The sequence below is a fragment of the Mytilus californianus genome, unplaced genomic scaffold, assembly GCF_021869535.1.
Source record: "Mytilus californianus isolate M0D057914Y unplaced genomic scaffold, xbMytCali1.0.p SCAF_2, whole genome shotgun sequence".
In the NCBI taxonomy this organism is placed as follows: Eukaryota; Metazoa; Mollusca; class Bivalvia; order Mytilida; family Mytilidae; genus Mytilus; species Mytilus californianus.
Genome location: NW_026262668.1, coordinates 7,124,392 through 7,137,258, shown reverse-complemented (window position 1 = coordinate 7,137,258; position 12,867 = coordinate 7,124,392). Strand labels below are relative to the sequence as shown.

At 32.1% G+C, this 12,867-nt stretch overlaps 1 protein-coding gene across 1 annotated transcript; it reads right to left on the bottom strand.

Annotated features, from left to right (window-relative positions):
• Nucleotides 1-4,060: 4,060 nt before the first annotated feature.
• On the bottom strand, nucleotides 4,061-11,473 carry LOC127729188 (eukaryotic translation initiation factor 3 subunit G-like). The gene is made up of 9 exons (XM_052236876.1): nucleotides 11,412-11,473; nucleotides 11,267-11,313; nucleotides 9,481-9,575; nucleotides 8,330-8,389; nucleotides 7,813-7,920; nucleotides 6,624-6,918; nucleotides 5,779-5,912; nucleotides 4,885-4,991; nucleotides 4,061-4,231 (listed from the first exon to the last, which is right to left on the bottom strand). The coding sequence occupies exons 1-9, from the start codon at nucleotides 11,429-11,431 to the stop codon at nucleotides 4,213-4,215; spliced, it is 885 nt and encodes a 294-aa protein (XP_052092836.1). The 5' UTR covers nucleotides 11,432-11,473; the 3' UTR covers nucleotides 4,061-4,212.
• Nucleotides 11,474-12,867: the final 1,394 nt, after the last annotated feature.

The window sequence follows — 12,867 nt, the reverse complement described above, 5'->3', positions numbered from 1 at the left end:
CCCGGAGAGAACCACCAACCTTCGGTAGGAAAACTGACAATCCTAGTAAATTAATGTTGGAGTCGAGTGCACCTGCCCCGTGCGGGATTCGAACTCGCAACCTCAGTGGTCGAGGTCTCCTGTGTAAAAGAAGTATTATAGGAAAATGTAAAGAAGCTTCTTTGAATTGCTCATTTTGGAAAGAAAAAAAACATGCAACTTTTTTGCCATCATTTGTGCATGCTATTGAACTGCAATCAAATAAACTTGACAGGGTTGTATACAAGCATTTTTGTTTTGCTTCGAAGAAGTTGAAAAAGGTAGACTTAGGCTTGCTGTTTCCTTTGGTGTATGGTGAACTACTAGTGATAGATCAGCAATATTTGGTATGTAGTTGTTTTAGTATTTTCATGGAGATTATTTGGCCCCACCCCTTCAGTTATTTACTTTGAAACTTTTGCTTAGTTTACATGTGTTAGTTTGTGATTAGGTCAGTTTAAGGGGAACCATTAGTGGTAGGTCAATGATATTTGGTATGCAGATGTATTAGCATTGGCACATCTCATTTCCATGGCCAGGCCCTATCATCATGGTTAACTGACTTTTAAAACTTTTGGATAGTTTACAAGTTGAAGTTTGTGTTTAGGTCAGTAACTTATGACAATGCAATGGTATTTGATAAGCAGTTTTATAAGCATTGACATTTCTCATATCCATGGATGTTATTTGGCCCTGCACCGTCAGTCATGGTTCATTGACTTTGAATATTCTGCATACTGTAAATTCAGAAATTATTGTGTTTTTTGAAGAATGGACAAAAATGCATGATTAATTATTGCGATATCAGAAAAATCTGCATACGGATATTTGTATCAAATTTCAGAATACAAGTTCTTACTATTGTGATACTCAATCAGTCGCATTATTCGTATAAATAAAAACCTCACAATTATTTCTGAATTTACAGTAGTTTACATATTTAAATATTGCCATTTTAATTTCAACATGTTACTATCAAAATTACAAAAAGCCAGACATATCTCTGTGTCAACAGTTTATTTAACTATGACTGTTATCTTATAACAAATATCAGTAGGTCTACCATGGCTAAATAGGCTTTTCTGACCGGCTGAATCTAAAATAAATCTTTTAAGAATTGAAATATTGCACCTTTATCAAATATACAATGATTGCAAAGTAAGTGTCATTATAAACTATTAAACCAATTTGGACACCAGCAATGTTTTTGGTTCACATCCAAATTAATGTTAAAAAATTTTCATATTGATAAATACCCAAATAATTAAAATCAAATACTTGCTTTTTTTTAAATATGAAGTTACCTACAAGGGTTTAATAGTGAAGCCTTTTGTTCCAACAATAAACCTATATTACTGGTCACAGTTGTTTTTAGATAAGGCCACACAGGTAACAAGGTCTGATTTGACCATGTTGGAGCCACCAGTGGAGCAGATAAGAAAACATGTACCTGGTATGTAGAAAAATCTTCATGAAAATTACTGCAACAGTCTGAAACTTGAAGGCTCAACAGTTCCTTTGTTTAGTTGTGAGGGCAAAGGAGATTCCTTAATGCATACATGGCCATTAACTTTTCTATAGAAGCTCACATCTTCTAGTTGCCTTAAACCCCTTTAACATAATTTTACTTCAACTTAGCCACCTAAATATTTAAAGTCGTATGAAACTTCAAATTTAAAAAAAAAGTTGATATGTTTTATTTACTTGAATGGCTAAGTTTTACTATAAAACAAGTGAACGTGAACTTTCTTGTGAAAGAAAATCCTTTATATTATCGAAATTTTCAATTAAATTATTGTCTTCCCGTATACGAATTTGCCGATATTTTCCCATATGCAGTGACCTTAACTACAACCCTTTCGTTAGAAATTCGACAATTACACAGCGCAAGTGCAAGGGGAAAATCATGACGAAAGAATGTAAACAAACGTACACTGGAAGGTAAATAGTAATAACTGATTCTCAAAGAACATTCTTAATACAACAATTAATTTAACAACTGTTAAGGTCATAAGGAAGTTTAATTAACAAATGGCAACGCATTGAAAATATAAAAGAAAATATCATGGCTATATTAACTCACCATTTTGGTCAAGTTAACTTATTTGTAGATCTTTCTTTGCTGAACATTATTGCTGTTTACAGTTTATCTCTATCTATAATAATATTCAAGATAATAACCAAAAAAATTTCCTTAAAATTACCAATTCAGGGGCAGCAACCCAACAACGGGTTGTCCGATTCATCTGAAAATTTCAGGGCAGATAGATCTTGACCTGATAAACAATTTTACCCCATGTCAGATTTGCTTTAAATGCTTTGGTTTCAGAGATATAAGCCAAAATCTACATTTTACCCCTATGTTCTATTTTTAGCCATAGCGGCCGGGTCGGTTGGTTGGCCGGGTCACCGGACACATTTTTTTTAAACTAGATACCCCAATGATGATTGTGGCCAAGTTTGGTTAAATTTGGCCAAGTAGTTTCAGAGGAGAAGATTTTTGTAAAAGTTAACGGACAAAGACCGCCAAGTGATGAGAAAAGCTCACCTGGCCCTCTGGGCCAGGTGAGCTAAAAAAAGTGTGGAAAACTGATTTGCCAGACTGATGGATGGACAGACAGACAGACGGACAGATTGCAAACCTAAAGTCCTCTTCGACTTCGTCAGTAGGGGACTAATAAGAAGATGTGGTATAATTGCCAACTCTCACAAGACACCAAATGACACAGAAATTAACAACTATATATGCATGCATTGGTTCAATAATTTGAAAACATCAAAATTACAAGAAACTCTTTTCATATGACTTTAACCCTCAGAAACAGCGAATACTGATTTTAAAGTCTTGTTTGAATTGGAAAGGGATTGAACCAACAATCTTCAGCACTTGTTGCATGCAGGAGACCACCAATCTAGTATATTACACAATATAATGGATAATTAAACACAGATCAAGTTTGACCATTTCCTATAAATGAGTATGTACCTTCATCATATGAAAGAATGAAAGTTCTCAATTTTTCTTTTGTCAGACAACTTAATGATATTTTTTTTTAAACATCTGAACACATTGAATACAACTACAAAATCTTTCAAAATAACAAAAAAACTCATAAAATTTAAATAGTTATAAGTCAAACGGTCAACATTCCTTAAAAAATTTTGTACAATACAATATAAACTTAATTCAGTAAGTTTCCATTAAATAACCGAAGACCAAAACAAGCTCAATATGATACAAAAACCCTAATAAATCCAAACACAAACTACAGTGGATATACAGATACAAATAAATATAACCACATTTTCCTACATTGTTAAATGAGTACTATTAGTGAAAATATATGTAACCATTCGCCATAAATAAATATAACAGTAAAAAGAAATTCTTTTCAGGTGTCAGGCTGATTTGTAAAAGGACAGATGCCATTTTTCACCTTGTGTAATAATTTTCTTTACCTTGTCTAATAGTTTTATTTGTATAAAATGCTACTGGTATTTGATATAAACATAACACATTGCCAGGAATACAAAAGTTATCACATTTATGTATGGCTATATTTGAAATTACCAGTAAGGATTTATATGGCATGGTCAATATAATGGATACACCAGTCAAGCAGGAACTGCTAACCCTTGCAGAGTACACTGGTGTTAGTAGGGGATGTGTTGCTTAATTTTCAGTGCTGTTTACTTTGATGGATAGATGGCTGTTTAATGTCCAGTGGCAAATTAAATGCATATTCAGCACGTAACAAGTTAATGCGATATGAATATGAACCTTGTTTTGTACTACACCAACATGGTGAGCCAGATTTATAACGTGCTAGTTCACAAGGTAACAGTTCGCAGGAAGACACGATACCTTACCCGGACACATTATTCTGATACTATTTGACCCGTCTTTGCTCTTACTCCTTAGTGCTATGTGCTTAGCTGTGAAGCAGCAAATATCAATTTTAAAGTCTTTGGTTTGTCCCCCCTTTGTCATGTCTGTTTTCCATCAATAAAAGCTTTATACAAGTATTTACATACATGGAACTTAAGAAATTAAATCTTTTATTCATTCTCATTATTTTATTTGTGAAAAGATATCTTTCACTTTGTTTGACCATTTAAAATCTATGATGAGAAAAGCAATGTTTTGTCAAATTTCAGCACTAAATCAACAGGTTAATCTGGATTCTCTGTAGGCTAATTTGTACCAGATGGTCTGAAAAATAAAACAAATAACTCTTGAGTAATAATTGAAATTAAAATCAAATTAAATAATCCTATTCCGTAATTTTGATTATGGATAAATCACATAAATATTCATGTCAAAGCGGAAACATAAGTGGTGGCATGTGGTTTAGGTAATTGACAACAGTTTTCAACCTGTGAAGATAACGTCAGCATATAATCACCATAGAAAGGAATTTAAATCAATCTCCTTTATTTGTGAAATTGATAAAATTTCAATATGTGCTTGATCTGCAATTTTTATTTCACATGTTTTCTTGCTTGATGCTTGTTATTCACAGTGTTTAATGCAAATTGGTGAAAAGGCAACAATTCAGCCATTGTTTCAATTTTCGTTCATCATGAAATTAAAATAACCCCCCCTACTACAACTCTCTTTATCATATACTTGCTACTGATCAGCTGTTTAAACAGGCCTATTTGGATTTGTCTGTAAACTGACTACCATGAAAATGAACAAATGTGTTACCAAACAAACAAAAAACAAGCTTAATTTATTGCAGTTGTAAAATTCCAATCAAAAAGAAAAGCACCTCTGTCATATGCATGATTAAATGCGAACAATTACACACAATTAAAGTGTTTACCAAAAAATCTGGTATTAGACTTTAACTATATACTTACTTTGCCCATTCAACATTAAGAATAAGATGATCATATCCAAATCCAGACACACCAGCGATGGCCCGAGCTGCATCCTCTCTTCTGTGGAAGTTGATAAATGCAAACCCCTACAAAACAGATCAATTAGGATTTCGTATACATTGCCTGTGCAAAGAAACATTTCAACCGTTGTAATATCTACACTAGAGGTGAAATTTTGACTTGCTTGTCATGTAGCTGTCTCGTTGATTTTTACGTTTACACCTCATTTTATTCCTGTTTATTCATGTACATTATCAAATAAATATAACTGTTGAAAAATATGTAAAATAAAACAATTGTAAGATTATGTACCATATATATCAGAAAAAACATTTGTGTGTATAGAGTTCCCAAATTAAACCTTTTTTGGGCTGTAACCCAAACATTTTTATCTCTTGTAGAAAAAGACAAAAATTAAGTTTTAATATATAAGCTCAAATGTTTCATGCAAAAATCCTTATAAAGTTCACTAGCACCATGTTAGTTGTAAGAGCTATTCCATTAAAATAGGTGTGGGAGGGTAGCAAGGAACTTTCAAAATCACCCCACAACCAACATGCTTTCTTTCAATAACAGACATACAACCATGAAATAAAAAATCCCTTTCTATCCCTCCACATTCGTTTTAATGGAATAGCCCTAAATTCCTGCATTCAATTGGAATTGTACAAGACTGTCAAGACTGGAACCAGAATTAAATGTGAATTTTAAAAAATCTGATCCTCTAATCCCAATAGTTTTGGCATAATTATTTTTAAATCAAAATGATGATCAAAATTAAAACTAATTTTGCAAAAAAATAATTTCTTTCTTAGAATTTCTTAACCCACAAAAATTTAGTGTTTCGGACAACTTAAACAGTGTTTAGCTTACCTTAGACTGTCCTGTATTTTTATCTTTTGCCAAGTAAATTCTCTGTATAGGACCAAATGGTCTAAACAATTCCTGTAAATCAGACTCTCTGGTATCCTCCGATAAATTAGTAACTCGAATAGTAGCAGACTCGTCTGAAATAATAACAAATCAATAGAATATGGCAAACACATAAAATAAATACTGACATCAACAGTGGCCAAATCATTTCAAATAATTTGTTGAATTTTTAAATAGATATCTTAACAATAAGTATAAGATACAGCATATTTTCCAAGCACTTGTTTAATTATCTAGATGTTTTTTCCCTTACATTAATAATGCCATGCATTGATTGAATTATCACAAGATATATGAGAAAAGTTCAATTACCCATTTACACAAAGGTTAAAATTACAAATGTAATGAAAAGCAGTATGTTATAGTATTTTATATGTGAATTTCGCTATCTAATTATAACCATGTTAATGAAATTTCAAAAGAGGAAGGTATGATTTTCAACACTTTCTGATTTAATTTTATCCAGAACAACAATCATATTTTAACTTTTGAAAATTTAGAAGACATGCGAAGGGGGAGGGGGAATCATTTTAATATTTCACAAATTGATTTTTTTTTAAATGCCACACATATATCATGACATAGAACCATATTTTTGGTACAAATGAAGAATTTTAAATCAGAAAAGATTATAATGCTATATTTTTAAAAGTTGAAGATAGTATTACTCAAATTAAAAACTTTTCTGTCAATATTGTCTAAAACTGATTCAATATAAAAACCCAAAGAATGAAATATTAACTGCAATGTACAGACACAATCACTGACAATCATGATGATTTTACCTCTTTTAGACTGCATTGTCTCCCCTTTTCCTTTAGATGCTCCATCTCTAAGACTGGGTGGGACATACTTTCCACCTGGTTTAGCCTGTGCTGCAGCCCCGGGAACTGCTGGTGTTGGTGCTGCCCCCTGTTCTCCTGCTGGTTTATCTCCATCCTGTAGTTTCTCTTGGATTGGACCTAAAGTGTCCTTGTATGGACATTTTGTAGTCCAATGGTCTCCTTTACATATACGACAAGACACCATTTTCTGGGCCTTCAGTTTAGCAAGTGGGTCCTCTTCTTTTTCTTCTTTAACCTATAAAATTGTAAAGTTTAAATTTAAATCCAAACAAGATATGCATCAATAGGACACATGCCCCACTCCCACTATCACATTTCCATATTCAGTGAACCCATATACAAAAAATTCTGCAATTTTTCAATTTACAAAGGCACATAACTCAAGAATAGCGAAGGTGACACCAACCAATTCAAACTTGATCTGTGTTTGGTGGTAATAAGCCTTTGTGTATAAGTTTCATAACATTTGGTTGAGGCATACTAAAGTTAAAAGAGTGCAGAAACAGCAAAGTTAGCAATTGTTTCAGTTATAAAGGGACATAACTCCATAATGCTGAAAGTGATCCCACCCAAATTCAAACTTGATCTGAGTTTGGTGGTAATAAGCCTTGTGTATAAGTTTCATAACATTTGGTTGAGGCAAACAAAAGTAGAGTGAGGAAACAGCAAATTTAGTAATTTTTCCATTTATAAAGGAACATCACTTGATAACGGTGAAAGTAACACCACCCAAATTCAAACTTGACCTGTGTTTGGTGGTAATAACAATTGTGTATATATTTCATAACATTTGGTTGAGGAAAACTAAGGTCCGAGAACGGAAACTAATTTTGGGACGTATGAACATACATATGTATTATCATGACAAAGAGTTAGTAAAGCCAAAAATAAGATAAGAACCTTTCAGATCATACAAAACCAACTCAGGCTATTAAAAGAACAGCCAATACTGACTATGGTCAACTTGACCTGAGGTAGTAATCTGCAAATGTATTTGACTCCTGCACAATAATCATGTAACATATATTTTGCGATTTATACAGATTTACTGATTTTTGTTTTTCTGTTTTCTCTCAGAATCTTGATTTTACTATCTTTGTATCCCTTTATATCGTCTGTTCTTTCTTACCTCATCATTTTGAACAAACTGCATGAGAATTTCTTCTACTTGTACTATAGTATTGGCAGGGTTTGGGCCTGGTGGATCCTTTTCTGCTGATCCAAACTTCCTCCAATTCTGTAATCAAGGTTAAAATTATGTTTAGGGTAAAACCAGATGTACTATGAATGATACCCCTACTATAAATATTTGGTTAACATGAAGTTGGTGACCAATAGATGTGGTAAAGCATCTCACTGTATAGCATGCTCACATAATGTGCGATACCAAATTTTAGAAAGCTCTCATTTGTTGATCTGCTTCATGAGAAAAATATTATTAGAATTCCATGGGATAGACGAAAAGAGGTAAGCCAATATAACAATTTAAAAATATTCTTATCTCTCTTTACAATAAACTTTGTTACTCAGGCAAAATTATAAGCTTTGAATGTGATACATAATGTGAGTATTTAATTTTATCAGCAAAGGTCGATGGATGGATCTCAAAAGCTATCACAACCAATATAATGATAGAAAGAATATACCTTTCTTCTCGCAATTGATTTTGGGACTCTTCTTCTTTCAATCCTGTATGTCTTGATAATCTATATGTAAAATAAAAGCAAAACTATTAACACAATTCAATTGTAGCTAGATGATAATTTTTTATAACAATTTTTCAATTATTACAGTCATAGCTCTCAGAATAAATAAGTCTACTTCTGTTTTGACTTCTGCAAGTCAAAATGTGATTTTATGAAATCAATTTTTGAGTTGTTGATGTTCATGTCAGTTTTTTTCTAGTTATTTATCAACAGACTTTTCTTTTAAATTTGTTGCCTTCAAAGTCCTGGATACTTAATATATGATCTTATAAACTCTTTTCTAATAAAATCAGTGTTATTTACGTACCTCTATGAACAGTTCTAATTATTTTCAACAATATATATATATAATCATATTTCTTCTACTAACTACAACTTTTTTCCTTTACTTTTGTAATATAGGAGTTTCTATTCTTTTCTTTTAATTGATTAATTTGTCATATTTGATCTTCTCAGGTTAATAGTTTAAATCTGTACATGTCATAAACTAAATATATATATACACATGTATTGACAATGTTATCAAGAATGTCAGCAACAACAAAAATATATTGAGAAAGATAGACAATGATAGAACTAGCATCAAATTTTTGATTTGGATTTCAAAGAAATAATATTTTAACACAACTTCAATATTCTGACTCTGGATTAAACACCAAGTTGAGAAAAAAATCTGACTACCATATCCATCGTGTCCATGTTCAGATTTGCAACAAGAAACACATTGTCTTCACTCTAATTACTTGACCTTTTTACACTAACTGATCATGTAAATGCTGATGTTTTAAGTAGGATTTGTTAGAACCTGCAGTGGCAAACCCATTTTATCATGTATCATTTTTTTTAAATTATGTAACCAAAAATAGACATTTTTTCTCACTAAAGATTTGGCATTATGTGCATCAAAGCACAGAGGATAAAGCATGTTAAGTAATCATTTGATTTAAACTTGATTTGCAAATTGTGTTTAATATTAATGGTTAGAGGCAAATATTTTATTCATATTCAGGCCACATTTGTAATCTAGCAGAACCAAAGTACTGGTGAAATGTATGCCATTGGTTCCCCATGTTTAACTAAGGACATCTTACCTTGACTGTTTTACCATCTTCATTGTACTTGTATTCTGTGATTACTTTGATGCCTTTGTTTTCATCAATGGTCTCTGTAGAAGGTGGCAGGACTCCTGTCATGAAATTATGGCGGTTATTTGGGTCATTTATCATTGTTTATTATTATAATATACAAATTTTTATCTTTTTATGGTACACATAACATGTTTACCCCCACCACATTCTTTATTAGGGAGCCTGTAATTCAGTGGTTGTCATTGGTTCATGTCTGTCATTTTAGTATTTTGTAAATTGTTTGTTATAAATTAGGCTGTTGGTTTTCTCAGATTTCAAATTTTCATGTTGCCGCCTTTTGTAGCCTACTATATGGTATGAGTTTTTTTTTCATTGTTGAAGGCTGCATGGTTGCCTATAATTGCTTACATCCACTTTATTTGAACTCTGGTGATAGCGGTCTCATAGGCAATCATACCCAGTCTGCACCGTTAGCCACTAGTCCGATGACCCAGGCTAGTAAAATATTGTTAGGACTTGTATTTGAAAAACTTTTTTGGACACATAAGAAAAATGTTGACCTTTGGTCTTCAGATGAATTTGAAAAATATTTTGGTGCAGACTGCATACCACATCTCCTTATTTTTATATGTTTATCTTTTTTTTGCCTCCTGTCATAAGAAAAACATATGTCCCAGTGTTATCCCTACAGATTTTAAGCATGGTGGTGTCAACGTATATTTGTTCCGCCTAACAGAAGTTCCACTGGAAACTTTGTTATAAACAATGTCATAATATCTGTTCCTGTTGGAACAAATATTCTATACCATTTATTCCGTTAGGAACATTTACTGTAATATTTTTTCCAGTGGAAATAATATTCCAGAATATTTTTTCCATTTGGAACTTATATTATGAAGGAACTTCTATTCCGTGACAGTGGTGCCCCTGACCTTCAAATTATCCTTGATAATTTTTAATGGTGGATTCCAACATTGTTTTCACCAGAAGTGTGCCCTTGAGTTTCATGTTGTTTGTATATATTATGGTTTACTCGGAACTTTTCCTAAATTGCAAGGTAAGTCCAGAAGATAGGCCACTGTAACCATGATAAAGTGCAGAAAACTTTGTCACATCAATATTACCAAGCATGACAAGAGTAAAGAATTTTATGTAAATAAAGGATCCTCATGGAAACCAAGATGGTGGATTACAATGGAAAATAAAAAGGTCAAAATAATACTGTGCAACCACAATAAACGATAGGTCAATCTTGATTTCATTTTGAAAAAACGTTATGGGTTCTGTTAAGTGAAAAACATCATTTCAAATGAACGCAATTGACAATTAATAAATCTAAGACCAAACACTTAGTGCCATTTTCACATGACAGCGAATATACCTTATTTTTGTTTGCACTATATTTGTGGCTAATATTTTAATTGACAGTGATCATGAGACTATCAGAAAGAAATAAACTTCATTGGCAATCAAACCACCCCTTTCTTATTATTATACGATCTAAGACTAAGAGACCTAACAGAACCTTCCAATTTAACTGTTGCAACAGATGTTATCCCTTTAGACTTTAGTGTAATAGTCTGTATGATTACAATGAAAACAGCTGGAACATTTGTAGTCCAAATAATTATGACGTCTTGAAAGGCTATTTTAATTCTTTGATGTGACGCCTTCCTGCGAGTAGTAAGGGGTCAAAGCAAAAAATTAAAATAGCCTTTCAAGACGACATAATTATTTGGACTAGAAGTAGAACATTTGATGACAATATGTCAAACTCAAGGCGCCTTACCATCTTCTCCTTGCTCTACCTGTTCGGCCCAACTAAATCCCTTCGGCCTGAAATAGAAAATACGTATTAGATTTTATAAAAGTTAAGGAGTCTTTAAAATTTGGAAATAGTATACTATCATAAAGAAATTGTATGCCAAACATACTCTGCGTCGATTGACGGCATGCTTCTTCACAAATTTGACACTTCCGGTTTTACGGGCAAAACTAAATGATAACAAATTATACTCTCGTCCCAAGTACGGGATCGTCCTGATCTTTCATTTTTTATAACAAGAACAAGAACATATTTTATTACCAATTAAGGGCCCACAAGGGGCATATAGAGCATACATGTATAAGAAAAAAAGAACATTTATTAGCATAGATACATAGTATGTAAATACACAATCACAATACAATTAGACTGTAATGAAGCCCTTGGTGTATAGTATATAATATAATTATATGAAAAATAAATAGATCTAAGTCATATTGACTTTAATAAATTTTCTAACTGCATTAAGGATCTGATTGTCTTCACAGCTTAATAAATAAATGAATTTTTGCATATTGTCCAGTAAAGAAAAGTTTGGAATTTTTTTTTGGCAAACAAAGTCAAAGAGCGCATCTCTATCAGAGTTAAATTTTTCACATGAATTTAAAAAATCGATTTCATGTTCAACACAGCCAGAGGAGCATTTTTTGGCAAATTTTTTCATTTCGAGGAATGTTTGAAAAAAACGGCCAAATTCAATTTGAAGCTTATGATCAGAAAAACGTAATGCAAATAGCTCTTCTAAAATCAAAGTGAGATAATTTTCATAACCAAAATTTTGTTTAGATTTCAAATAATAGTTCAATTTTCCATCAGAAGCATTTTTTTGGCTAACATACCAATTGTTAATATATTTATGCACATACGCTTAAAATTTTAGCATGTTGAACTGACATTATTTCAATTCGATGTCTTGCGTCACTGAAATCCGACACTTTGAACTCTTTCAATAAAAACATAAATTGTTGATCTGTATCGTGTCAGGACAGAAATTAACTTGAATATGCGAAAAATGGGACTAATTAATAATCTTCTTCCATAATCCTGGGACTATTATACTAACAGCATAATCTGACTGATAAATTAAATACACGAATCATTCATTTCAACAACTTTTACAACCGAGGTACAGAGACCATGCATTACACGGTGAAAACTTTTGACTTAATACTATCTCAAATATAGGAGTTGGTTGTGGAAAAATAAATTGAATAACTGTCTGTAATTTAATAAGCTGCATTCAACAGCCAGCATGAGTAAACGGAACGAAATCATTTATTTCGAGTAACAAACAGATATTTTGTGTGTACTGTCGGGCAAATAGACTTATTGATCGAATGGAGTATTGAATTATTATCATGCTGTTTTGTTAAAACACTTATGTTTGTGTGATCAATGTCAATTTTGCTCATTTAATGTAGTTTGGAAAAAGTATTTTTTTGTACTTTTGAAAATTCTTTCGTATTAGTTTATATTTTGTTTTGTCACTATAGTTATGAACGTTATGAATCAGGTAGTATGACTTCAATCTTAAACCAAATTAAACTTGAACCACTGAAAGATAG